The following is a 27,983-nucleotide window of genomic DNA, read 5'->3' on the forward strand; positions in this document are numbered from 1 at the left end:
AATCGCAGCGGCGCTGTCACTGTTATGGTCCTGTCAGGGCGCCGGCGTCGTGGTGCTTGGGTGGTAGCCACCAAGAGGACTTTGGTGGGGCAGTCTCGGGACAGCCCAGCGGCCTGCTGTGCCCGTCTCTGGCCTCGATCCCAGCTTGCACGTCGAGACTCGTAGGCCGCACCGTAGGGCAAGCGTGCGGGTCGGTGCCGCGGCAGCCTCGCGGTCTGGGCCCAGCCGCAGCCTCCTCTAACGCGGCCGGCTCTGAGGGGCCGCGAGATGCAGCCTCCGGGCCCGCCCCCGGCCTATGCCCCCACTAACGGGGACTTCACCTTTGTCTCCTCAGCAGACGCGGAAGGTGAGGCTGAGCCCCTGGAAGGGCTGTCACCCGGAGGAAGCCAGGACCCGACGCCGTAGGGTCTTTCTGGTGCCGAGGCGGTCGTGGCCGGGTGGGGACAGGCAGGAAGCTGACTGGTGACTGCAGCCCACCGCGCCTGCCGGGCCTTCCAAGAGGCCCCGAAGGACGGAGGGAGGGGTGTAGGGAGCTGCTTTTTAAAGCATCAAGTTACTCGGTCAGCCCTTAGCTTTCCCCACACCGTCTGGTGGCTGGTTTTTCTGGGTGGCTTATTCTCTTCAAGTGGACCCACGAAACCCTAAGGTTTTATTTCTGGAATTAATCGCCGTTACTGAGAAAAAGAACAGATTGGCCAAGGGACATCTCAAAGAATGAGAATAAGGAAGGAGGACTGTTTTCTTCTGTTATGTATCAACAGATAACTTTTTTGGGGGGTCTGGGATAAGATTCGGCACTGCAAATACAAACTCAGTGGAGATCACATTTTTGGGGGGGGGGAGTCTGGGATCAGATTCGCACTGCAAATGCAAACTAGTTTTTATTGAATTTGATGTCTTACCCGAGTCCCCGTTTTCCTCCCATTTTGTAGTGTTTCACCTCAGTATTCAGATAAATTGATCCAGGTATATTGGAAATTTAGCATAATCCAACTATGTGTTTCCAGTAGCCCCTACAGATTTCTTTGTACTATTCTGAGGAAGCGATTGTGCTAGAGATACTTTTCTACAGCACAGGAGAATGTTTTCCTCCTTTTCTCAGTTCCTTATCCAACTCATAACCTGGATATTATTCTGCTAGTCATTTTCAAATTTTTATTGCACTTCGTGCACCAGTTATTTTCCAGTGACCAGACTTACTGCCTGCTATGAAAACATAAATTATGTTTACAGAAATTTCAGTCTGAAAAAGAAGCTAGATTTTTCTAAGAAAATTTATGGTGTATCAGTATAGCTTGTTTTCCCTTTTGTTTTTCTTGTTGTGCTGTTTGGCATTGTTTTTTAAAAATAGTACTGGTCATAATTTAAAATGTACAATAAAATTTTTGTCTGTCAAAGGGAACATAGCTGATACATTTACTTTTTTTCTTTTGTTCTTTTTTTTTTTTTTTTTTTTTGAGGTGGGGTCTCACTCTGTTGCCAGGCTGGAGTGCAGTGGTTTGATCATAGCTCACTGTAACCTCAAACTCCTGGGCTCTCATGATCGCTTCAGGCTCCTGAGTAGCTGGAGACTATCTGGTGGCTGGTTTTTCTGGGTGGCTTATTCTCTTCAAGTGGACCCACGAAACCCTAAGGTCTGCGCCACCATGCCCAGCTAATTTTTTTTTTTTTTTTTTTTTTTTTGAGGCGGAGTCTCACTCTGTCGCCCAGGCTGGAGTGCAGTGGCGCAATCTCGGCTCACTGCAAGCTCCGCTTCCCCTGTTCATGCCATTCTCCTGCCTCAGCCTCCCGAGTAGCTGGGACTACAGGCGCCCACCACCACGCCCGGCTAATTTTTTTGTATTTTTTTAGTAGAGACGGGGTTTCACTGTGTTAGCCAGGATAGTCTCCATCTCCTGACCTCGTGATCCACCCACCTCAGTCTCCCAAAGTGCTGGGATTACAGGCGTGAGCCGCCGCGCCCGGCCTAATTTTTTAAACTTTTTGTAGATCTCACTAGGTTGCCTAGGCTTGTCTCAGATTATTGGCCTCCCAAATTGCTGGGATTACAGATGTGAGCTACCAGCCCAGCCGTAAATTTCTTTTAAGCTGAGATACAGCACCCCAAAATATTTCAGTTTGTTTCATCTACATTTGGTAGCATGATGCTTAGGGAGTAATATCAACTAATTTCCCAGGTTTAAAAAAATTGTTTCCATTAAGTGTCAGAACATGATGTTTGTTCAAACTCATGTTTCTATGTATTTATTCTTTTCATTCTCCCTTCCCTCAGGAATTAGTTTTCTTAAATATGCCTAAGAAATCTGACAATAATGTAAGTAGATAACCCATTGATTCCATATACTAAGAAACCTGAAATAAGTAAAAATCCATAAAGTTTATTCAAACTTCTCTGTATTTCCTCAGGAGACATATAGATCTATATATCCAAGGAGCTATATGTGTATGCATAATATCCTCACACAATATGATATTGTACAGTTTAAATTTAGAGTATTTTAAGTATACTACTCATTTGATCTTTTTTTTTTTTTTCTTTTTTGAGACAGAGTTTCACTCCCCTCGCAGAGGCTGGAGTGCAGTGGCTTGATCTCAGCTCACTGCAGTCTCCACCTCCTGGGATCAAGTGATTCTCCTGCCTCAGCCTCCTAAGTAGCTGGGACTACAGGTGTACGCCACCATGCCCAGTTAATTTTTGTATTTTTTGTAGAGACAGGGTTTCACCATGTTTCACAGGCTGGTCTTGAACTCCTAGGCTCAAGTCATCCACCCACCTTGGGCTCCCAAAGTACTGGGATTACAGGTGTGAGCCACCACGCCCAGCCTCATTTGTTCTTAATTAGACTCCCAATGACCTTTATTATTCCTGTATTCTATAAAGAAACTGAGGTGGGCTGGCTCACACCTGTAATCCCAGCACTTTAGGCTGAGGTGGACAGATAGCTTGAGCTCGGGAGTTTGACACTAGCCTGGGCAACATGGCAAAGCCCCATCTCTACAAAAAATACAAAAAATTAGCTGGGCGTGGTGGCATGCACCTGTAATCCCAATCCCAGCTACTCAGGAGGCTGAGGCAGGAGAATCACTTGAACCCAGAAGGCAGAGGTTGCAGTGAGCCAAGATCACGCCATTGCACTCCAGCCTGAGTGACAGGGCAAGACTCTGTCTCAAAAAACAAACAAAAAAAAATTAGCCAACCGTGGTAGTGCACACCTGTGGTCCCAGCTACCATGGGGTCAGCTGCTCTGAGCCTCACTTGAGACCCAGAGGTCTAGGCTGCAGTGAGCTATGATTGTGCCAGTGTGTTCCAGCCTAGGCAACAAAGCAAGACCCTGACTGAAAAAAAAAAAAAGAAAGAAAAAGAGAAACAGAGGCTTAGAGAGGTTTAGCAACTTCCACATGATAGATCTGTAATTAAGAGCTAGTCTACAGCCAGGTGTGGTAGCGTGCGCCTGTAATCCCAGCTACTCAGGAGGCTGAAGCAAGATGATTGTTTGAGCCCAGAAGTTTGAGGCCACCCAAGGGAACCTAGTGAGACCCCATCTCAAAAAAACAAAACCAAAGAGCTAGTCTGCTATCTCCTCATGTTTCTTTCTGCTGTCTCTTTCTTACATTTTTCTAAATTGTGTATCTGAAGTATGGAAGAGTCCTGGATTTGCATCCTGGCTTTTATCAATTACTCTGCATGTGATCTTGGGCAAGCTACTTACCTTTTTTTTTTTTTTTTTTTTTTTTTTTTGAGACAGAGTCTTGCTCTGTGCCCCAGGCTGGAGTGCAGTGGCGCGATCTCGGCTCACTGCAAGCTCCGCGCCCCCGAGTTCACGCCATTCTCCTGCCTCAGCCTCCGGAGTAGCTGGGACTACAAGCGCCCGCCACCTCGCCCGGCTAATTTTCTTGTATTTTTAGTAGAGACGGGGTTTCACCGTGTTAGCCAGGATGGTCTCGATCTCCTGACCTCGTGATCCGCCCGTCTTGGACTCCCAAAGTGCTGGGATTACAGGCTTGAGCCACTGCGCCCGGCCCTTTTTTTTTCTTTTTTGAGACGGAGTCTTGCCCTGTCACCCAGGCTGGAGTGCAGTGGCGCGATCTTGGCTCACTGCAACCTCTGCCTCCTGGGTTCAAGCGATTCTCCTGCCTCAGCCTCCCAAGTAGCTGGGATTACAGGCTCACGCCACCACACCCAGCTAATTTTTTGTATCGTTAGAGATGGGGTTTCACTACATTGGCCAAGCTGTTCTCGAACTCCTGACCTCGTGATCCGCCTGCCTCAGCTTCCCGAAGTGCTGGGACTATAGGTGTGAGCCACCGTGCCCGACCAATTTACCCTTTCTTAACCTCATTTTCCTCATATACAAATTGGGAATAAGAATACCCAAGTGTGCAAATATTTTGCAAATGTAAAGTATTTACTACTATATCTGGAAGAGTTAAGTGTTCAACATATGTGAGTAATGATTTTGCTGCTTGGGTTTCAGTGTTAACTGACCCCACACTTATTTTTTTATTGTTTTCCAATATCAACATTTTACTGTACAGCTCCAAGTCTTTTCCCTGGTTTCTACATGTCACATAAATTCTTGCTTCTCCCCTTTTTATACTGTTTTACTAACCATGAATATTTTCAACTTATAGATGTTTTCAGTGTATACCCTTCCTTCTAGATTCTGTCCAAATCCCTCATTCTTAATGATACCTATCCTTACTATGTGTCCACACATACCCTTTATTCTAAAATGTGCTTTGGTGTTTTGTCTCCATGTGTATGCAGATTCTGATCTTCATGCTTAGAATGTCTTTCTCCTCCTCGCCTCAAGTTAAAACCTGAGACTGAACTCAAATGCTCTTTCCTTGGTAACACTTACTTTAACTGTCCCTCAGAAATGGAAACTTCCTAATATTTTCTATACCCCAGTACCTATCATAGAACCCATGGTATAAATATCACAAAAGAATTATTTGTAGAATAAATTATTTTTGCTTTCATTTATCTGTCTTTTTTTTTTTTTTTTGGAGACAAGAGTCTTGCTCTGTTGCCCAGGCTGGAGTGCAATGGTGCAGTCTTGGCTCATTGCAACCTCTGCCTCCCAGGTTCAAACAATTCTCCTGTCTCAGCCTCCCAAGTAGCTGGGATTACAGGGGCCTGCCACCATGCTCAGCTATTTTTTGTATTTTTTTTTTTTACTAGAAACGGGGTTTTACCATGTTGGTCAAGCTGGTCTCAAACTCCTGACCTCAAGTGATCTGCCCGCCTCTGCCTCCCAAAGTGCTGGGATTGATTACAGGCGTGAGTCACCATGCCAGGCCTAATGTCACTTCTTAATTTAAGCTTTATGGTATTGTTTGCCCTTCCATTAATTAATTCATTCAATAAGCATGCACATTTGTTGATTGCCTACTATGGGTCAGGCACTAATATAAGTACTGGGTCTATGTGTACCAAGACAAACGCCCCCAAAAATCCCAAATAGTCTATCTCTTCATAGATTTTATAGACATCAATCAAGTAATTACACAAATATGTAATTATATACAGTGATAAATATAATGAAGGAAAAGTGGAGGGAACTATGAAAGGAACCTACATAGTCTAGTCTGCAAGATCAAGGAAAATTTGCTTAAGCAAGTATAATGATTTGGATTTGTGTCCCTGCCCAAATCTCATGTTGAATTGTAATCTTCAGTGTTGGAGGAGAGGCCTGGTGGGAGGTGACTGAATCATGGAGGTGGACTTCCCCCTTGCTGTTCTTGTCATAGTGAGTTCTCACAAGGTCTGGTTTTTTAAAAGGGTGTAGCACCTCCACTATCTCTCTCTCCTCTGGCCATATAAAACTGCCTGCTTCCCCCTTTGCAATCTGCTGTGATTGTAAGTTTCCTAAGGCTTACCCAGCCATGCTTCCTGTAGAGCCTGTGGAACTGTGAGTCAAACCTCTTTTCTTTATAAATTACCCAGTCTCAGGTAGTTCTTTAGAGCAATGCAAGAATGGACTAATACAGCAAGTATATCCGAGAACTAAAGAATGGATGATATTTAATTATCTGAAGTTAGAGCAAATAGCCTCGTACAAGGTCCCTGAGGCAAATAGAATCCAGGTTCATTCAAAGAAATGAGAGGCTTAGCGTGGCTAGGGTGTAGAGTCCAGATGGGGAGGAGAGCAGATAAGTGGGCCTGGATAAGAAGATAGGACATGTAGAAATTATTGGACTTGAGCCAGAAAAGCAACTGGGGGAGGGAGATGAAGGATTCTAAACAGAAGAGTGAAATATTTGCATCTTAGAAAGAGTCTCCTGGGTACAGTGAAGAGTATGGATTGGAAGGAGACAAAAATGACTGGGGGGAAAGCAGTTCGTACACCATTGTAATCATGTAGGCAGGAGTTGATGGTTTGCATTAGCTTGCTACTGGTGGTAGAAATGGTAAGTGGACAGACATGGTTTAAAAATATTTAGAGGTAAAACTGACAATTTAGTGGTGGTTTGGATGGAGAGGGAACATGCAAATAAAGCAAACCATCAAGGATAAGCTTCTAGCTTACAATGCTGGATAGATTAGTAGTATCATTTAATGAAAAAAAGTGGAGGAAGACCTGAGATATCTCAGTTTTGGAATATTGAATTTTAGATGCCTTTGAGATAGATGCAAGGAAATGTTGATGGTAGGTTTTATAAATCTAGTAAAGAGAACTGGACTCAATATATTGCATTTCAACCTTGGCTTCTTCCTTTTTATTCCTATATAAAAATGATAATACCTACAGCTCACAATACAGTGATCACTAAATTGTAGATAATTACTGTCATTGTTCTTTTGAGTAAATGATAAATTTCTGTCACTCTGTTATTGTGACCATTTAGCCTATTCTTTGACGTTCCCCCTTCCTGGAAAGGACGTCACCTCTAATACAAGTTAGTAGTGTAGACAGAGGAATCTTTAGTTTTTCCTTTTTTTTTTTTTTTTTTTTTTTTTTGAGACGGAGTCTTGCTCTGTCGCCCAGGCTAGAGTGCAGTGGCGCAATCTCAGCTCACTGCAACCTCCGCCTCCCAGGTTCAAGCAATTCTCCTGCCTCAGCTTCCCGAGTAACTGGGATTATAGGCACCTGCCACCGCACCTGGCTAATTTATGTATTTTTGGTAGAATGGGGTTTCACCATCTTGGCCAGGTTGGTCTCAAACTCTATGATTCCTACTTATGAAAAATAATATCCATATAGGTCTAGTCTTATCACAAATATTTTCTATACAATATGCTGGTGAAGTATGATATATAGTATGTAACGGTTGCAAGAATAACTTTTTTTTCCTTTTTGAAAACTGAAAATGACATTTTAGCCAACCTTTCTTAGGGAATTTAAACAAGATTTACTTTTTTCATTAATTAATCTACTTACTTTCATGAGTTTTAAAACTCATAAGGCATTACACAAATCTACAAATGTGTTTAAATTGCATATAACTATAAACACACATACACACACACAAATGAGCGCATGTCAAACTGGTGAAATCTGATTAAGGTCTATGGATTATACTAGTGTCAGTGTTCCTGAATTTGATAGTTATGTGAGTTGGTACTATTGGGGGAAACTGGGTAAAGGGTACATATGACCTCTCTTTTCTATTTTTGTAACTTTCTATGAATCTATAACTTTTCAAAATAAAAAATTTAAAGACATAAGACAAAAGAAATTTCATCTTTTTGTTAATCAGAGAATCAGATAAATTACAGAATTTAATTATTTACAATATGAAAATTTACTGATAATATTTGATAGAAAAGCTACTAAAGCCATAAACCAGGATAACATGATTAAAAATATAACCTAAGACAAAAATTTATACAAGACATTGAAAGAAACATTTTCTTTTTCTTTTTTTTTTTTTTTGAGATGGAGTCACGCTGTGTTGCCCGGTTGGAGTGCAGTGGCATGATCTCGGCTCAGTGCAACCTCCACCTCCCGGGTTCAAGCAATTCTCCTGCCTCAGCCGCTCGAGTAGCTGGCACTACAGGTGCACGCCACCACACCCAGCTAATTTTTGCATTTTTAGTAGAGACAGGGTTTCACCATGTTGGCCAGGATGGTCTCGATCTCTCGACCTCGTGATCCGCCCGCCTCGGCCTCACAAGTGCTGGGATTACAGGTCTGAGCCACTGCGCCCTGCCGAAAAAAACATTTTTTTACAGAGTAACATGATCAAGCTCCAGTATAGGTCTAGCAATTACAAAATTATGCACATGCATCAGTTTCTTGATCTCTTTCATAGGCCTGTGTATACATTAAAATGGTATCCTTAGGCCAGGTATGGTGGCTCTTGCCTTTAATCCCAGCCCTTTGGGAGGCCAAGACAGGTGGATTACATGAGGCCAGGAGTTCAGGACCAGACTGGCCAACATATTGAAACCCCATCTGTACTAAAAATACAAAACTTAGCTTGGCATGGTGGTGCCTGTAATCCCAGCTGCTCGAGAGGCTGAGGCAGTTGAATCGCTTGAACCTGGGAGGTGGAGATTGCAGTGAGTTATGATCATGCACTCCAGCCTGGACAACAGAGAGACTCTGTCTAAAAAATAAAAAAATAAAATGGTATCCTTATAACTCAAATGAAATAATGAAATTTATTAATATCTTTTAGTGCAAAAACATATGCTTGTTTTTGTTTTTGCTGCACAAATACACAATTCTGGGTCATACTGAAGCACACGTAGACTTCATTTTCAAGTCTGAGATGAGATGAAATGAGATGATTTTTGTTCTTGCTCTTGTTGCTTGTTAAATAAGGAAAAGCTTCTTTATATATGAGAATGTGGCGAGTGCCACAAAATGTTCATTGTTTATTGCAGGATACTTTTCTTTCACAGAAATCGGGAACTTGTCTAGGGGCAGATCAGTAGTAAATTTCATCTTTAGTGTACTGTCACACTGCACTAAGTTTTCCTCTTTCAGATTCTCAGGCTGAGCAGAAGATTCAGAGAAGGGATCCCATACCCAGTCATACATTTGAGTTGAAAGGGAAGAAAAATTCCTGTTAATTTTATTGTGTGAGTTTTCCAAAGGTGGCTTTCAATAAGACTTGAAATTTACTGATATTCTTCACTCTGAGCTAAAATAGCAGTAGAAACATTTTTTTTTTTTTTTTTTTTTTTTTTTTTGAGGCGGAGTCTCGCTCTGTCGCCCAGGCTGGAGTGCAGTGGCGCGATCTCGGCTCACTGCAAGCTCCGCCTCCCGGGCTTACGCCATTCTCCTGCCTCAGCCTCCCGAGTAGCTGGGACCACAGGCGCCCGCCACCTCGCCCGGCTAGTTTTTTGTAATTTTTAGTAGAGACGGGGTTTCACCATGTTAGCCAGGATGGTCTCGATCTCCCGACCTCGTGATCCGCCCGTCTCGGCCTCCCAAAGTGCTGGGATTACAGGCTTGAGCCACCGCGCCCGGCCAGTAGAAACATTTTTAAAATTTCCTTTTACAGTAGATTTTTTAAAAGATTGTTTCTTTTTAAATCCACTTTTATATGTATTATCTTTACATTGTTTTTACTTAGAAAATGACAAGAATATTATAGTATAGTAAGTAGAAATTAACATAAAATTCATGTTTTACTATCTGGACATCTATCCAAGAGCTGGCAACCAAACTAGCTCGTTCTTACTCTGGTTTAAATTAAGTCAGCCATGCTCCTGGAGTGATTTTTAATTGTTTTCCTTGCTTTCTGACATCATTCTCCACTTGTTAACTTGATAACATGTTAAACTACTGCCAATTTTTTGGAGTTTCCTGTTCTTTCTCACTCACAATTATGTCTTGGGGATACTAGGGGAGTTGTCAAACTGCTATTGCTGGCATTCCCACATGTGTCCTTGATATTTTTCTACTTTACATGGAACAGAAAGTACTACAAAATCTGTAAGCTGAAGATGCTTTTTTTTTTGGTTTGAGACGGAGTCTCGCTGTGTCACCCAGACTGGAGTGCAGTGGTGCGATCTCGGCTCACTGCAAGCTCCGCCTCCCGGGTTCATGCCATTCTCCTGCCTCAGCCTCCCGAGTAGCTGGGACTACAGGTGCCCACCACCACGCCCGGCTAATTTTCTTGTATTTTTTTTAGTAGAGACGGGGTTTCACCGTTTTAGCCAGGATGGTCTTGATCTCCTGACCTCGTGATCCACCCACCTCGGCTTCCCAAGGTGCTGGTATTACAGGCATGAGCTGCTGCGCCTGGCCTGAAGATACCTTTTTGAGGTTCTTGCATCCATGCCATGACAAACTGCTAAACATGTACAGTTCTGAAGCACAACATTTCTTAGCACTATAATTTATCCTTTTTTGCTTTAGATTAAGGACTTTATGTGCAGTCCTTTCTAGAAACCAGGAAACAGTTGTTAAGGTCCTTTCCAGCCTCATAATTGCAAAACCTCCAACGTCACTGCTGTACTAGTGATTTCTGGATCTAAATCTTCTTGTTAAATCAAGAAAAAACACTCTGACCTAGTGCGGTGGCTCACACCTGTAATCCCAGCACGTGGGGAAGGACAAGGTAGGCAGATTACCTGAGGTCAGGAGTTTGAGACCAGCCTGGCCAACATGGCAAAACCCCATCTCTCCTAAAAATATAAAAATGAGCCAGGCATAGTGGTGCACGCCAGTAATCTCAGCTACTCAGGAGGCTGAGGCAAGAGAATCACTTGAACCCAGGAGGTGGAGATTGCAGTGAGCTGGGATTGCACCACTGCACTCCAGCCTGGGAGAGAGAGCAAGATTCCGTCTCAATAAATAAATAGATAAATACATAAATAAATAAATAAGAATTAGCTGGGCATGGTGGTATGCACCTGTAATCCCAGCTCAGGAGGCTGGGGTGGGAGAATGGTTTGAACCCAGGAGGCGGAGGTTGCAGTGAGCCGAGATGACGCCACTGCACTCCAGCCTGTCAACAGAGTGAGACTATGATGCAGAAAAAAGAAGAAAAGAAAAAACACTCTTTGTATCTATTAGAAATAGACTTTTAAATTCCACCTCTCTCATTTCAACTTAGATTAAGATGAAGTAGCAAGCACTTTTAAGAGAATATTTTAACTACACGATTATATGATAACATGTACAGGGATTATTTTTAAACTTTAGGTGGTGAATTCAAATATACTTATATTTTATCTCTGAGTGAGCTCCTTTATAAAAACTTTTTAGAATCATATAATGTTTAACCTGGGAAGAACTTTGAATAGGATGCTAGGACCCAGAAAACATGAATGATTTGCTGTATCAGTTAGTAGCTAAGCTGGGACTTAGCTTCAGAATGTAAACATTTGTCAAACTTAATTGCAGGAGTTGTCACAAGCAGGCCAGGATGTGACTCATAGAGTATTATGCAAATTAAGCTCTTTGTACTGTATATGAAAAACAGTTTTTTGTTTTTTAAGGAAGCTAACTTTGGTATTGGTTGGACATGATCTCCAGAGAAGTATCTATCTGTGTTAGAGTGTTCTGGTTTGTTGTTTCCAAAAGTATTTTTCTGAAATAATACTATAATCATGTGACTTGCACTGACTGTGTTGATGGTTGTTTATTAATGTATATTGTCTGATCCTACAAATGTGCTTTTTCTTTTTAATCGCTATGTGACCTCAGGCAAATCCTTAACTATTTCCATTGTTTTAACTAGAAAATGTAGCATTAGTACTACCACGATTATCTGTAAGTCCTAAGATACTGTGCAGACTCTACATGGAATTTATTTTTTAATATGGATAACTGAATCTCTTCACCTCTTTTTAGAGCTGACCTAAAAAATAAAAACAAAAAACATAGCCCTTTATTTATTTTTGCCAAAACTAAAGATGAATGATGTAATTATGTGAAGAAAAGGGAAATTTTGGCTGAAATAACAGGGACTCTTACCAGATTTATCAAGAACTAAACATTAATATATGAAACACTTAGCATAGATATGTGATGATTTAAATGAAAGAATGTGTGAATAAATAAATACATGAAAAGGTAGAGAGAAATTATCTACAATTTCCTTTAGCAAATAAATTGTCTAATAGTTTGTATATATACATATGTAATACCTCTGAAAAGAATTTATTCAGTTACTTTGTTCTGAGGCACATGGTATGTATAATAATGAAGGAATCCAAAATGATGTCGTGTAACATATTTTGCATGTATTTTCCATTGAAATTTTAAGGAATTACTGTTGTGAAGTCTAGATTCTGATACCAGTCTGGCTAATTAGCTGTGAAACCTTTTGCATGTCTTTTCACTTCTTTCATCTTTCATTTTATTCTTATAAAATAAATGATGGTTTTTAGATATCTTATCACTATGAAATTTGAAGATTATATGCAATAGCAGATGTTCATAGAGATCTTCAAATGATAATTATTTTAGTTGAATATCTGCTCACTTTGGTTAAGATTCACACATTGTTTCTTAGTTTATATAGTTTTGTCCTCTTTTCTCCTAAGATCTCAGTGGTTCAATAGCATCCCCAGATGTCAAATTAAATCTTGGCGGAGATTTTATCAAAGAATCTACAGCTACTACATTTCTGAGACAAAGAGGGTATGGCTGGCTTCTGGAAGTTGAAGATGATGATCCTGAAGATAACAAGCCACTCTTGTATGTAAAAATAATAATACATATTTTTTGGTTTTTAGAGCTAGTCTGTGGGATGATTATATTCTTTCTGGTTATGTAGAGAGAAAACATTAACCTTTTTGGTCAAAAGCTATAGCAATTGTCAGTTTTACTAGCAATTTAAAAAACTGAAATAATAATGAGAGAATATTTTTTAACCAATTAAAAAACAAAAATTAAAAGAATGGTAATCCTGTATCTCACACACATGTATGTCTACTCCAGCTTACCTGGGTCTGTCAACTATCTGAAGTAATCATGCAGTTTAAAAAAGCAAGGCTCTTAGGTACTTGCTGTTGAAATTAAGTTTCGGACAAATTAAGATTTCCAAAAAGATTACCACTCCAAAATCTCTTCAATATAGAAATTCTAGAGCTGCCACTGGGAGGAGAGCTACATATAAAGAGGCTTTCACTTTCTTTATAGTATCTGAAATTTTGTGGTTATCTGGAGAAAAAAGTAAAGAAATAATTTTGAAAAGAAGAACCTATAGCCTAGTAAAATTGAGGCATTTCTGGAATCTTCTTTGTATTAATTATCAGTAGAGTAAGTGCTGAAATTTCTTAATGTTAATACACCATATATTTGCCAGGCATAGTGGCTCACGCCAGTAATCCCAGCACTTTGGGAGGCTGAGGTGGGCGGATCACTTGAGATTAGGAGTTCAAGACGAGCCTGGCCAACATGGCGAAACCCCATCTCTACTAAAAATACAAAAAAAAATTAGCTGGGCGTGGTGGCACGGGCCTGTAGTCCCAGTTGCTCAGGAGGTTGAGGCATGAGAATCGCTTGAACCCGGGAGACAGAGGTTGCAGTGAGCCAAAATTGCACCACTGCACTCCAGCCTGGGTGAGAAAGCAAGACTCTTATCTCAAAAACCAGCAAAAAAAGCATATATCATCAAATCAAAGACACTATTGATTATAAGATGAAGTTATTTTACATATTAATTAAACAGAAAAGTGCATAAGACAGCATAAAGCTGGGACATCAAAGAGCTGTCTCCTTATTAGTGTAAGGATGAATGAGAAATAACTTATAACACAGAAAGAGACAGCAAGGAAGTTTGCTTCAGTTTGGCAGTGGATAAGATGTTGAAGGAAAGAAAGAATTTCCCCAGAGAATGTAAAACCCACACTGGTTCTCATATGGGTTTGCCATCTGAATTAGGCCCAAAAAGTCTCAAGCAGAAAATTTTACTTAAAGTTTTCTTAAATAGTGCCTCCAGGAGACTGGCGAAAGGAAAGGTAAATATTAGAAACACTTGGTGTCACTCCAGGCTGATGATTGTAAGATACCAGTGATTGAGATATATTCCACATTTAGAGATGTTGGAATGTTAAAAATGTACACCTTGGAATTAGTGAAATGTGGCACTTCAAATGCAAATGTTTTGTTGACCTATGGAGATTATACTGTCTTATTTAAAGTTTTCTTAATTTTTTTTGCAACTGTTTTAGTATTTGGAAATGTGTGCCTTTTGAGAATTTTTATTTTAAAATTATAGGGAAGAATTGGACATCGATCTAAAGGATATTTACTACAAAATTCGATGTGTTTTGATGCCAATGCCATCACTTGGTTTTAATAGACAAGTGGTGAGAGACAATCCTGACTTTTGGGGTCCTCTGGCTGTTGTTCTTTTCTTTTCCATGATATCATTATATGGACAGTTTAGGGTAAGTATATCTTATTTTATACAAATTCTAAATATTTTGAGAGTTTCAAAAATTAAATATAAGATATTAACTGTAATATACCATATTATGTTTGAGAAATGCTTTACCCATTATTTCTCACTTGTTCCTAAAACTGTTCCATAATTAAGTGAGGAGTACCTTAGATTAATGCTTTCATACTTTTCCACATCACGATTGACATAGAATGGCCAGATGTGGTGATTCACGCCTGTAATCCCAGCACTTTGGGAGGCCGAGGCTGGTGGATCACGAGGTCAGGAGATTGAGACCATCCTGGCCAACAAGGTGAAACCCTGTCTCTACTAAAAATACAAAAAAAGTATCTAGGTATGGTGGTGCACGCCTGTAATCCCAGATATTCGGGAAGCTGAGGCAGGAGAATCGCTTGAACCCGGGAGGCAGAGGTTGCAGTGAGCCGAGATCGTGCCACTGCACTCCAGCCTGGCGACAGAGTGAGACTCCATCTCAAAAAAAAAAAAAAAAAAAAAAAAAAGTATTAGTATTTGTATAGCACACTGGGGTAAATGGATAGAACCACTTCCAGCTGACCAGAAGTCACCAGAAGGGCTGCTCATGTACCTTCTGATTTTCCCAATTAACAGTTTGAAATGTAATACTCATATTCATATTTCTTACCTTTTATTCATTCATAATTCTGTTCTTAAAATGACCATTACTTTAAATGAATGATGAGAAGGATTCCATCAGTATTTGTTTTTATACTACTACTGGTATTTTAATCCCTTTGTCCTACTTTCAGATACTTTATTACTAAAACACAACATATATACATCACTCCCTCATGCAAAGTTTAAGGCTTTGAGGGGGTAAAAAGTTACTGTTCACCACAGGGATTTGGAAATGAATGAGTTTCTGGTGTCTGCTCTAATAAATTGCTACAAGCTTAGTGGTTTTAAGTAATACAGATTTATTTTACAGTTCTGAATGTCAGAAGTCCAAAATGAGTCATAAAGCTTTGACCAAGGTCAAAATGTCTACATGGCTGGTTCCTGTGGAGGCTCCAGGGCAGAATCTGTTGCTTGTTTCTTTTACTTCCAGAGGCTGCCAGCATTCCTTGGCTTCTGGCTACATCACTATGATTTCTGGTTCCATGATCACATTACCTTCTTCTCCATTATACTTAAATCTCCTTGAGTTTCCATCTTTTTTTTTTTTTGAGATGGAGTTTCATTCTTGTTGCCCAGGCTGGAGTGCAATGGCATGATCTCAGCTCACTGCACCCTCTGCCTCCTGGCTTCAAGCGATTCTTCTGCCTCAGCATCCCAAATAGCTGGGATTACAGACATGCACCACCACCCTCAGCTAATTTTGTATTTTTAATAGAGATGGGGTTTCACCATGTTGGTCAGGCTGGTCTCAAACTCCTGACCTCAGGTAATCTGCCTACCTTGGCATCCCAAAGTGCTGGGATTACAGGCTGAACCGCTGTGCCCAGCCTCATTTTTCATCTTTTAAGGACAATTGTTACTACATTTAAGGCCCACCAAGGTAATCCAGAATAATCTCTCCATCACAAGATACTTTATGCATTACTATACTAGTCCTATTAATATTTACCCTAGATTAGTAAATATCAGATATCAGATATTTTATATCAGATATTCTGTTTATATCAGATATTCTGTTAAAGTGTTGCAAAGACCATTGAAGAAGGTGAATGGAGACTCTGGTCTCCTACTTACCACTGATTCTTCATCTAGAACATCTCTAATTGTATCTGTTTTGTATAATCTTTCGTCTGAACAAAGGGTTCTAAGGTTAAAAACAGAAGATTAGGCCCATGCCTACAGGCCAAGGCGGGTGGATCATGAGGTCAGCAGTTCAAGACCAGCCTGGCCAAGATGGTGAAACCCCATCTCTCCTAAAAATACAAAAATTAGCTGGGCATGGTGACAGGTAGCTGTAATCCCAGCTACTCGGGAGGTTGAGGCAGAGAATTGCTTGAACCTGGGAGGTGGAGGTTGCAGTGAGCCAAGATCGCGCCATTGCACTCCAGCCTGGGCGACAGAGTGAGACTCTGTCTCCAAAAAAAAAAAAAAGGAAAAAAAAAAAAAACAGATTACTATACCATCATAGAATGTCACTCAATTTGGATTTACTTGATGTTTTCTCATGATTTGATTTGGATTATGCATTTTTGGCAAGAATATCTCAGAAGTGACATTGTCCCCCTCTCTGTATACTGACAGGGAATGTGTGATACTGATACGTCTTATTATTGGTGATATTAACCTTGATCACTTGGTTAGGTGATGGGGTAGTATCTGTTCAATTTCTCCAGTGTAAAGTTACTATTTTTCTCTTTGTAATTAATAAATATCTTATGGAGATACTTTGCAACTATGCAAATATTCTGTTTCCCATCTAACTTTAGACTACTAATTTTAGCATCCGTTGGTAGATCGTGCATGTAGTAATTATTACTATAATGTTTACAGAATGATGATTTTTCTGTTTCCCTCATTCATTTTATTCTTTGAGTTATAATCCAGTACTGTCATAATTTATTTTATTGCTCAGATTTTTCAAGCTTTAACCATTGGGAGCTCCTTCAACTTGCCTTGTGTCTCGTTTCAACATATCCCATTCTTTTTTTTTTCAGTACTTACTTTCCTTCTTACTTCACACAGTGTTCTGGGCTAATCTTGTATTTTGCCTGCCCTAGCCTTGGAATCAACCATTCTTTTTTTTTTTTTCTCTTGAGACGGAGTTTCACTCTTGTCACCCAGGCTAGAGTGCAGTGGTGTGATCTCAGCTCACCACAACCTCTGCCTACCAGTTTCAAGTGATTCTCCTGCCTCAGCCTCCCGAATAGCTGGAATTACAGGCATGCGCCACCATGCCCGGCTAATTTTGTAATTTTTTTTAGTAGAAACGGAGTTTCTCCATGTTGGTCATGCTGGTCTTGAACTCCCGACCTCAGGTTAGCTACCCGCCTCAGCCTCCCAAAGTGCTGGGATAACAGGCATGAGCCACTGCACTGGCCAACCATTTCTTTAAGAAGTCCTGATCGAGACCATCCTGGCTGACACGGTGAAACCCCGTCTCTACTAAAAAATACAAAAACTTAGCCGGGCGAGGTGGCGGGCGCCTGTAGTCCCAGCTACTCGGGAGGCTGAGGCAGGAGAATGGCGTAAACCCAGGAGGTGGAGCTTGCAGTGAGCTGAGATCCGGCCACTGCACTCCAGCCTGGGCGACAGAGCGAGACTCCGTCTCAAAAAAAAAAAAAAAAAAAAGAAGTCCTACTTCCTTTAATTAGGAAATGATATTTAGAAACCAGTTTCTGGGGCTGGTCATGGTGGCACACTACTGTAATCCCAGCACTTTGGGAGGCTGAGGTGGGAGGATCACTTGAGCTCAGGAGTTCGAGACCAGTCTGGGCAACATAGTGAGACCTGGTCTCTCTTAAGTAAATAAGTAAATAAACAAATAACATAGCAAGACTTTGTCTCTATTAAATAAATACATAAATAAAATAATAAATAATAAAAGAAACCAGTATCTGGGCAATAAATGTGCTTATGTTGCTACTGGGGTGTTATATCTAGACCATCCCAGCAGACAGAGCTTGAAAATATAAATATATGTATGTATCATTACACTAAGTTTGAAGAGTTAAAATTGTCTGAAATGGCTTCCATATTCTATTACTTGAATAAATATGTAACATAAATTTTAAAGACTTCCAGAGAAGATTGATAACTTACTTCAGAAATAATTTTTTCTTGTGGGATGCTGTAAAACAGGGGGTTGATAGTAAACACTTTTTTTGCAATAATCTTTTATCATAGATTTTGAAATACTGAGGTTTCTTTAGGCAATTGATAATTACTAAGATTTTAATTTGGATGTAAAACTGTATCACACATTATATTCTTATTAAGTTTTGCAATGATACCTGAGAGCCCACATAACATCTCTATGACCTGAAATTGGGCGTGCTAAACTGTCATTTATGGCAGAGAATTGAGTTATTGGAAAATTATCAGCTTATTTGGTATAAAAATATTAATTGCATGATATTTCTCCCTAAGGTGGTCTCATGGATTATAACCATTTGGATATTTGGTTCACTAACAATTTTCTTACTGGCCAGAGTTCTTGGTGGAGAAGTAAGTAGTTTATTTTGAAAATAACCTTTCTTTTTTATGGTGAGCTTGATTTTTGATACTGCAGATGTCATCATTAGCTATACAAGAAACTGTTTCTTGTCCCAGAATTGCTTTATGCTAGTTCCTTTAAGATGATCAACATTAGTATTGTGCTTACTCAATAAATGGTACGAGAAATGAGGAAAAAGAAAATATCCCGTCCCATTTATGAAGTAATTGCAGCCTTTTAGGGAAGCATAGAATTTATTTTTTTATTTATTAATTTTTTTTTTTTAATGGAATCTTGCTTTGTCATCCTGCTGTAGTGCAGTGGGGCAATCTCGGCTCTTTGCAACCTCCACCTCCTGGGTTCCCAATTCTCCTGCCTCAGCCTTCCAAGTAGCTGGGAGTATAGACATGTGCCACCACGCCTGGCTAATTTTTGTAATTTTAGTAGAGACAGGGTTTCACCATGTTGGCCAGGCTGGTCTCGAACTCCCAACCTTAAGTGATCTACCCGCCTTGGCCTCCCTAAGTGCTAGGATAACAGGTGTGAGCTACCGCGCCCAGCCAAAATTTATTTATTTATTTATTTATTTATTTGTTTGTTTATTTTGAAGCAGAGTCTTGCTCTGTCACCCAGGCTAGAGTTCGGTGGTGCGATCTCGGCTCACTGCAAACTCCGCCTCCCGGGTTCAAGCAATTCTCCTGCCTCAGCCTCCCGAGTAACTGGGATTACAGGTGCCCACCACTGTGCCCAGCTAAGTTTTGTATTTTTTAGTAGAGATGGGGTTACACCATCTTAGCCAGGCTGATCTTGAACTCCTGACCTCATGATCCACCCGCCTCAGCCTCCCAAAGTGCTGGGATTACAGGCATGAGCCACCATGCCCGGCCTATTTCATTTTTGTTTTTTTTGAGATGGAGTCTCACTCTGTGTCACCCAGGCTGGAGTACAGTGGCATAATCTTGGCTCACTGCAACCTCCACCTCTCAGGTTTAAGCGATGCTCCTGCCTCAGCCTCCCGAGTAGCTGGGATTACAAGCACTTGCCACCCTGCCCAACTAATTTTTGTATTTTTAGTAGAGATGGGGTTTCACTATGTTGGTCAAGCTAGTCTCGAACTCCCGACCTCAGGTGATCCGCCTCGGCCTCCCAAAGTGCCAGGATTACAGGTGTGAACCACTGCACCCAGCCAGAATTTATTCTTGGAAATTCTCAAATGTTTTGATCTCACGTTGCCAAAGAGATTTGTAACAATAAACCAACTACATTTTAACATAAACAATACATTTAAAGAAAAACAACCATATTTTCCAAAACAAGAGAGTTAGAAGCATAGCATTGTTTTACATTTTTGTAAGTAGCTTTAATGTCTGGCTGAATGGAAATCGGATTCTAATATATGCTTTTTCCATTCAATCTGTTAAGATATATTATTTTGGCTAAAGTATCTGAAGAAAATAAGGCTTTATACAGGTATATAATTGAAAAGGGAGAGTATTTTAGTAACCTTTTCAGATGATTGTGAATATTCTCTGATATCACACCAGAACTCAAAGGGGCTGGATGCCGTGGTTCATACCTGTAGTTCCAGCACTTTGGGATGCTGATGCAGGAGGATCGCTTGCACCCAGGAGTTCCAAGACCAGCCTGGGCAACGTAGGGAGACCCTATCTCTTTAAAAATTAGCCAGGCATAGTAGTGTGTGCTTGTGGTCCGAGCTACCAGGGACTGAGGTAGGAGGCTTGCCTGAGCCTGAGGGATTATGGCTGTGGTGAGCTGTGTTTGTGCCACTACACTCTAGCCTGGCTGACAGTATGATCTTGTCTAAATAAATAAATAAGGACTTTTGAGCTGGGTATGGTGGCGCACGCCTGTAGTCCCAGCTACTTGGGAGGCTGAGGCAGGAGGATCACTTGAGCCCAGGAGTAGTTGTTGGTTTTTTGGTTTTTGTTTTAGCCTGGCCAGTATGGTGAAATCCCGCCTCTACTAAAAATACAAAAATTGCCGTGCATGGTGGCTCACACCTGTCATCCCAGCACTTTGGGAGGCTGGGGCGGGTGGATCACCTGAGGTCGGGAGTGCGAGACCAGCATGTCCAACATGGAGAAACCTCATCTCTACCAAAAATACAAAATTAGCCAGATGTGGTAGCGTATGCCTGCAATCCCCGCTACTCGGGAGGCTGAGGCAGGAGAATTGCTTGAACGCGGGAGGCAGAGGTTGTGGTGAACCATGATTGCGCCATTGCACTTTAGCCTGGACAATAAGAGCGAAACTCTGTCTCAAAAATAATAATAATAATAATAACAACAAAAATTAGCTGGGCATGGTGGCACACGCCTGTAGTCCCGGCTACTCAGGAGGCCGAGGCAGAAGAATCTCTTGAACCTGGAAGGCGGAGGTTACGGTAGCTGAGATCGCGCCACTGCACTCCAATCTGGGCAACAGAGGGAGATCCGTCTTTAAAAAAACTTTATTTTTTCCCTTCTATTTTCAGTTTCATAAGTGAATGATATTAGAATATGTTCGATCGAGCATCTTAATAAAACTTTTTAATTAATTTAGAGTAACATCTGTGAAACTTTTTTACTCTGCATATGGAAATTTAAAATAATTCTAATAGACACAAAATTATATTTGTTTATATATTATTTCTTGTGTCCTAGACAAAATCTAGTATAATATATGAAAATATATATCATTATGTTTTTTGGTAATTCAAGACTGTTGATGTAGGAGTTTAGGGGCCTAGATTTTAATTTGAACACTGACACCTTACTAGCTTTGCTTTCCTAAGCAAAGCATTGTTTCTCTCTAAGAATCAATTTCTTCACAATAGGGACAATAATGCCTGTTTCATAGGGTTGTTATTTCATTTGATCTCCACAGCATGTGAAGCCCTATCACAGAACTTGGCATAAAGTAGTCACTAAAAAATATTTTTCTCTTCAGTCTCTCCTGGCCACCTTCCCTTTCTTTCTGGTCTGCATTGGTAACATCTAGGTTCTCTAGACCTTGGATTTTTCATCTGAATGGGATGTAGTGACAAAATGCAATGTAGAGATATACTGAAGGTAGTATGAAACTCAAGAGAGGTAAATGCTGGAAATGTAGATTTGGGTATTAGCAAATGTATTTTAATTGAAACCATGTTGGTTGGTGAGACTGCCCAGGAACATGGGAGACTATATGATAATTTGAAATAATGAGTATAATAGATTATGATTTATTCTTAATGCTCACATTTATTTGAATACAGCAAGGAATATGTGGTGTTCAATTTTGATTAAAATGAGTATCTTGATTTCTATGACATTTATTTGAAATTTTCAAAATTCACAGGTTGCATATGGCCAAGTCCTTGGAGTTATAGGATATTCATTACTTCCTCTCATTGTAATAGCCCCTATACTTTTGGTGGTTGGATCATTTGAAGTGGTGTCTACACTTATAAAAGTAAGTTAAGGATTATGTATTACATAGTTTACTGTTTTCCAGTATCAAAAGTATACTAGGCCTCTGTCTGGGAATATTGTGATATAAAACTCTTTATCAAACAGTTGGTAGTATTTTGGAAGTGACCTTTCTTACTGATTTTACCAGTTATATTTCTTTTATTTTTTTCCTTTTTAATCACCAGATATTACCATTTGTCTAGGGGGAAAAACAAAGAGCAAATCAGGTTTCAGGATATTATAGTCAGATTTTTTTTTTTTTTTTTTTTTTTGAGATGGAGTCTTGCTCTGTCACCCAGGCTGGAGTGCCTCCCAGATTCATGTGATTATCCTGCCTCTGCCTCCCTAGTAGCTGGGACTACATGTGTGTGCCACCACGCCTGACTAATTTTTTGTTTTTAGTAAAGATGGGGTTTCACCATGTTGGCCAGACTGGTCTTGAACTTCTGACCTCAGGTGATCTGCCTGCCTTGGCCTCCCAAAGTGCTGGGATTACAGGCATGAGCCACCATACCCGGCCTGGTCAGCATTTTTTAAATGTTGAATTTAAAAGTTATTTTCTATATTTATAATATGAGTTCATCTGACAGATTTTGAGGGGAATATTTATTTAAAATTCCACTGGACATTTATTTAGTAACTGTTACTCCTGTTTGAATAGTAACTTTCCTGTCAAATATGATAGATGTGTTTCTAATAAATTGGATTTTCCGTAATGCAGAGATCAGGACTTCTTTGTGTTATTTATGTTAAATTAACATATGTACATACACTTAAACATCTACTGATAAGTATTAATAAATAGTAATGTATTTATTACTATTTGAGTAATATAACTTAAACATTGGAATTTATTAATGTTGAACAACTTTGGGGAATAAGTGACTGCCTTGACACATGTATGTATATTACACAGTGAATATAATTTTGTTCTTTATGGAGAACGGAACTTTTAAAGACTATGACTTTCAGAACTGATGTTATGTAACCTCCACATGAAAGTATTTGTTTTTAAGTAGCTGAGCCAGTTGAAATTATTGCTAATTTCAATATAAAAGAAATAATGATTCCTGTTAGAATTACGTTAAGCTGATACTGATAATAAGCATTGGGTATTGAAAGTGTAGTTTTTGGAACTAATCAGTTCTAAATTCAAATCCTGGTTCTGCCACTTAGTTGTTGTCTGGTCTTCCAAGGTATCTTAACGTTTCTTACCGTCACTTTGTTGTTAACAATGGTAAACTTAACAACTGCGTTTTAGGGTTTGTTACAAAGAGTTTAAAGTATATATAATGCTGACCAGGCATGGTGGCTACGGCCTATAATCCCAGCACTTTGGGAGGCTGAGGCGGGTGGATTACTTGAGCTCAGGAGTTTGAGATCAGCCTGGGCAACATGTCTAAACTCCATCTCCACAAAAAATTAGGCAGATGTGGTGGCAGGTACCTGTGGTCTCAGTTCCTTGGGAGGCTGAGGTGGGAGGATTGCCTGGGCCCATGAGGCCATGGCTGTAGTGAGCCATGATTGCACCACTGCACTCCAGCCTGGGTGACAGAGCAAGACCCTGTCTCTGCCTAGTACAGTGCTTGGCACAGAGTAGGCACTCAAGCTGTTGTTATTACAAATATTATAAAATAGGCCAGGTATGGTGGCTCACCTTCGTAAATCCCAGCAATTCAGCAGGCTGAGGTGGGTGGATCAGTTGAGCCCAGTTTGAGACTCAACCATTTATCCAAAAATACAAAAATTAGTCGGGCATGGAGGCATGCACCTGTTAGTCGTAGCTACTCAGGAGGCTGAGATGGGAGGATCGCCTGAGCCCAGGAGGTCGAGGCTGCAGTGAGCGGTGATTGTACCCCAGTGTAGGCGACAGAGTGAGACCTTGTCTCAATAAAAATCCAAATTATAATATTTTGAGATAATCTTTGTGTTTAAACACTTCAGAGACTAAAGAGACCTTGTTTTCTTCTTCAGTATAACCCTAAAGTCTTTTTTTGAAATTGGCATTATTAGAACTTAGTTTAAAGTCAACGTTGCAGCAGACATTTAATTACTCCTATTCCAGCCTTAGTGAACATACCACTCACTCACGATCACTTCCTGGTGTGTGCTTTTTCACTTGGGTTAAGCTTGTTTCTGAGACTACTCCCAAAATGGTTAAAACCGTTGTTCTCTGGTCATTTTTAATCATGTAGTTCATCTGAAAGTTGGACCTTAATATTCTTTATACAACATATAAATCATTATAAAATAGAAAACTCTTTTTTATATCATTAAAACTTTAGAATAAAATTGTTTTTAAACTTCAGACTATTCTGTGGCAAAATTTTTTTTCTGATCACTTACTCTTCTGAGTTAGTGAGCTATTACACATTTCTTATTTCAGTCTGTGGTTTGTTGAGAAATACGATGCGAAATTAATCAGTAAACTCTAACATTAGAATATATAGTTTAAGTGCACTGATTTTATTTAACATCAAATCTCGTAATACTTGTCACTCTTCAACCATTTATAATGAAAACAATTTAATCATGATATACAAATGCAATTTGATCAAATTTTATTTTATATATTTCCCTGTACTTTTGTGTATGTTTGAATTATTTTGTAGGGTGACTTTTTTTTTTTTTTTTTAAGTTCAACAAACCCAGTGGAAAACTGGACCAGACCAAATACATTTTTAATAAGTTTGCCAATATTTAGTTTTTACCTGTATAGCAGTGATTCTCAACTGAGGTCGATTTTGTCCCCCAGGGGATGTTTGTCAACATCTGGAGGTATTTTTGAGAAGTGTTACTAGTATATAGTGTGTAGAGGGCAGGGATGCTGCTAACCATCCTATAATGCACAGGATAGCTCCCCACAGCCAAGAAGTATGCAGCCTAAAATGTCAATATTGCAAGGTTTAGAAACTCTGCCTTGTGCCAGGTCTGTTCGTATTATAGTTTCCCTGATTTCCCTTGAAGTTTTTCCTTAATTTTATGCTGTAAATTGTGTTAGTTGACTACATCAATAAGTATTGCATAAGTTTCCAGTAGAAATAATTTAGAAGTATGTATGTGTGTAATCCAAAAACTATAGTATACTTTATTTAAACTCTTGACCAAAATGTGGTCTTGTTTTTCTCTTTTTTATTCAACCCTGTATTTCTACCTATTCTTGGGGAAAAACTTAATAAATATTGTATAAAATTTTTACTTAATCGATTTTCTTATTTAGAAGGAAAAAGAAAATTTCCTACTTTGCAGGAATTAGTTTTCTCTCAGTAATTTGGTGTAATAATAGTTTTTTCAAAAGTTGGCTAATCATAATTACCAGGGAACTTAATTTAAAATACTGATAACTAGATGCTTCCCTTAGAAATTATAACTCAAAAAGAAAAAACTAATAAGTTATAATTCAACAGAACTAGAGAGTCCCCCAAGTCTCTTTTTAATAGGCACCCCAAGTGATTCTTATAAGACAGGTCTGATAAGACCACATTTACAGAAGTCAAGGAGTACAGCAAAGATGGACATTCTTAATAAGTTTTTAACATTTGTAACAAGTTTTGCTATTTACCAAAATTGGTTGTTGATTTTTAAAAAATATTGTAAACACCATTTTTACTCTATGATATCCAAAAAGTTAATCGACTTGCTAATATGCTGCCTTTTGTCTTTTTTCCTTTTTTTAAGCTGTTTGGTGTGTTTTGGGCTGCCTACAGTGCTGCTTCATTGTTAGTGGGTGAAGAATTCAAGACCAAAAAGCCTCTTCTGATTTATCCAATCTTTTTATTATACATTTATTTTTTGTCTTTATATACTGGTGTGTGATCCAAGTTATACATGAATAGAAAAAGATGGTGTCACATTTGTGTGTAGGCTGGGAATTCTTGCTGAAGGAATTGGAGAAAACCTGTTGCTGGCAAAATTTTACACGTTCCAGATGGAAAGGGAAGTTTAAGCGCTTTGTAAAACAATTTTTTTTTTTTGTATTTAATTAAGCAATTGCAGTTATCTGGGATTTTTGGATCAGAATTTTAAATTCTGCTTGATTCTCCATATTCCAGTGAATAAAATACAAAAGCATTGTGTTTTTAAGATTGTGTCAATATTCACCTAAAAACTTGTGCCAAAAGCACCTGGATTGGTAATTATATTTCACTTGAAGGGTAAATTTGACAATATCCTGATAATCTAAAGTGCAATTTTTTTCTTCAAAATGTTTTCTCCAGCATCACAGATCCTGCAGATATATATTTATATTTATACATATATATTTATGAAATAATTCTTATTCACAAAATATATTTCTGATAAACATTAAGATATTAAATCTGATGCACAAACTTTTTTTAATTTGGCCATTAATCTTTTTTATTTAAAAATTTAAATTTGTTTTTAAAATTGTATATAATTTTTTAAATCTCACACATGCTTCAATACTTCCTTGTTAAGAATTCTTAATAACTACTAAACTGATTGTAATAATTGCTGATATATATTTGGTTTGTTTGGGTATACTTTTCAAAACCATTTTTGAATGTCTGAACATCTGATTGAAAGTTTCTGTTTATCTTTCTGACCAAAGGAGTAAGAGGTATAATGGATATGGCATTCATTAAAATTGTTACTAGTACAAAAACAGTAATATTTACAGCATCAGTAAATATTTTTAAGTGGTACTTCTAAATCATAAAAGTTGGAGAAAGAGACCTTTAAAATCTTGTGGTCTTGAACAATGTTATGTGAAGTAGAAAAAAATAAAATACTTCCCAGTTGTGTGTTTTGTTTTATAGCACCATGTCCTGTATTACTTGATATTTTAACAAGTATCAGGTACTCTCTAACAAATGTACAGTTTTTGCTAAGGGAAATATTAAGAAATTTTTATCAGTGAAATATTTGTTGCAAATAATTTCAAAGGTTTTTAGATATACCTTTAGTTAGTATTACTTTGTAAAGTAGGTAAATCATTTTATTTATGTCCACAAAATAGCAAATGTCTGTTAACTATTAGCAAATTATTGTATTTTTTTATCCTTTCTGGTGTCACCCGGAAGAGTTTCCTGCTGTCCTCAGTATGATAACATGGCGACCTCTCGGTATGTATTTCTTTAGCAAACTTATCCATCAGGAAATATCTTGCACCTCTGAAGCAAACCTACAAATGAACATGTTATCAAGCCCACCCGTCTTCCTTTCCCCTGATCCCAAAAGGAAAGAAAGAAAAACTTATTTTAAGCTGCAGAAAAAGTGGAGCACCTTTGAGCTAGAATAATGTAGAAAATTACATGTACTGATTTTTTTAAAAACAGGTGAGAAGCACCAGAGGGATAGGACTTCTAGAAGTTAGAATAATATGAAGTAATCAGGAAATATCTATGCCTACAGAAGCAGCAACTGTAAGAGAAACATTTGTTACACTTCAGAAATTGCTGAGGTTAATACTTTGTTATAATGGATTATAATATTTGACATTCATAGTGTTGACCCTGGAATCTTTCACAAAAAGCCTGGGGGTCAGGACCAGGAGGTAGAATTTTACAAGGCAATAAATGAAGGTATTTTAGGATCACCTCTATTAAAAAATGGTTTCATTTTTTAAAACTATCATTGCTTTAAGGTATGAATTTTAAAAATCATATGGATCATATGTATTCCTAATGATATAAGATAAAATGAGGTATTTTTGTTCTAAAAAGGTATGGTTTCTGTAAATACAAATTACAATGTTTCAAACTCAACCAATATCATCTTTGTGTGCTAATGAGCAAAGTAGTTAGAACAGATTGTCGGTTTAAAAACAGGATTTGTAGGCCAGGCACAGTGGCTCACGCCTGTAATCCAAACACTTCGGGAGGCCAAAATGGATGAACAGCTTGAGTCAGGAGTTTGAGACCAGCCTGGCCAACATGGCGAAACCCCATCTCTACTAAAAATATAAAAATTAGCTGTGCGTGGTAGCAAGCACCTGTATAATCCCAGCTACTTGGGAGACTGAGGCAGGGAGAATCACTTGAACCCTTGGAGGTGGAGGTTGCAGTGAGCCAAGATTGTGCCACTGCACTCCAGCCTGGGCAATAGAGTGAGACTCTGTC

The 27,983-nt window shown here is 39.1% G+C and overlaps 1 protein-coding gene across 2 annotated transcripts; it reads left to right on the top strand.

Moving 5' to 3' along the window:
* Positions 1–27,983, top strand: YIPF4 (Yip1 domain family member 4). 2 transcript variants are annotated; one of them, XM_025354511.1, is made up of 6 exons: positions 1–346; positions 12,455–12,608; positions 14,134–14,305; positions 18,382–18,459; positions 21,788–21,901; positions 27,201–27,983. In XM_025354511.1, the coding sequence occupies exons 1-6, from the start codon at positions 268–270 to the stop codon at positions 27,246–27,248; spliced, it is 645 nt and encodes a 214-aa protein (XP_025210296.1). In that variant the 5' UTR covers positions 1–267; the 3' UTR covers positions 27,249–27,983. The 2 variants fall into 2 exon arrangements, with proteins under 2 accessions (XP_025210296.1, XP_025210295.1); XM_025354510.1 differs by lacking the exon at positions 27,201–27,983 and adding an exon at positions 25,579–26,683.

The sequence above is a fragment of the Theropithecus gelada genome, chromosome 13 (assembly GCF_003255815.1).
Source record: "Theropithecus gelada isolate Dixy chromosome 13, Tgel_1.0, whole genome shotgun sequence".
In the NCBI taxonomy this organism is placed as follows: domain Eukaryota; kingdom Metazoa; phylum Chordata; class Mammalia; order Primates; family Cercopithecidae; genus Theropithecus; species Theropithecus gelada.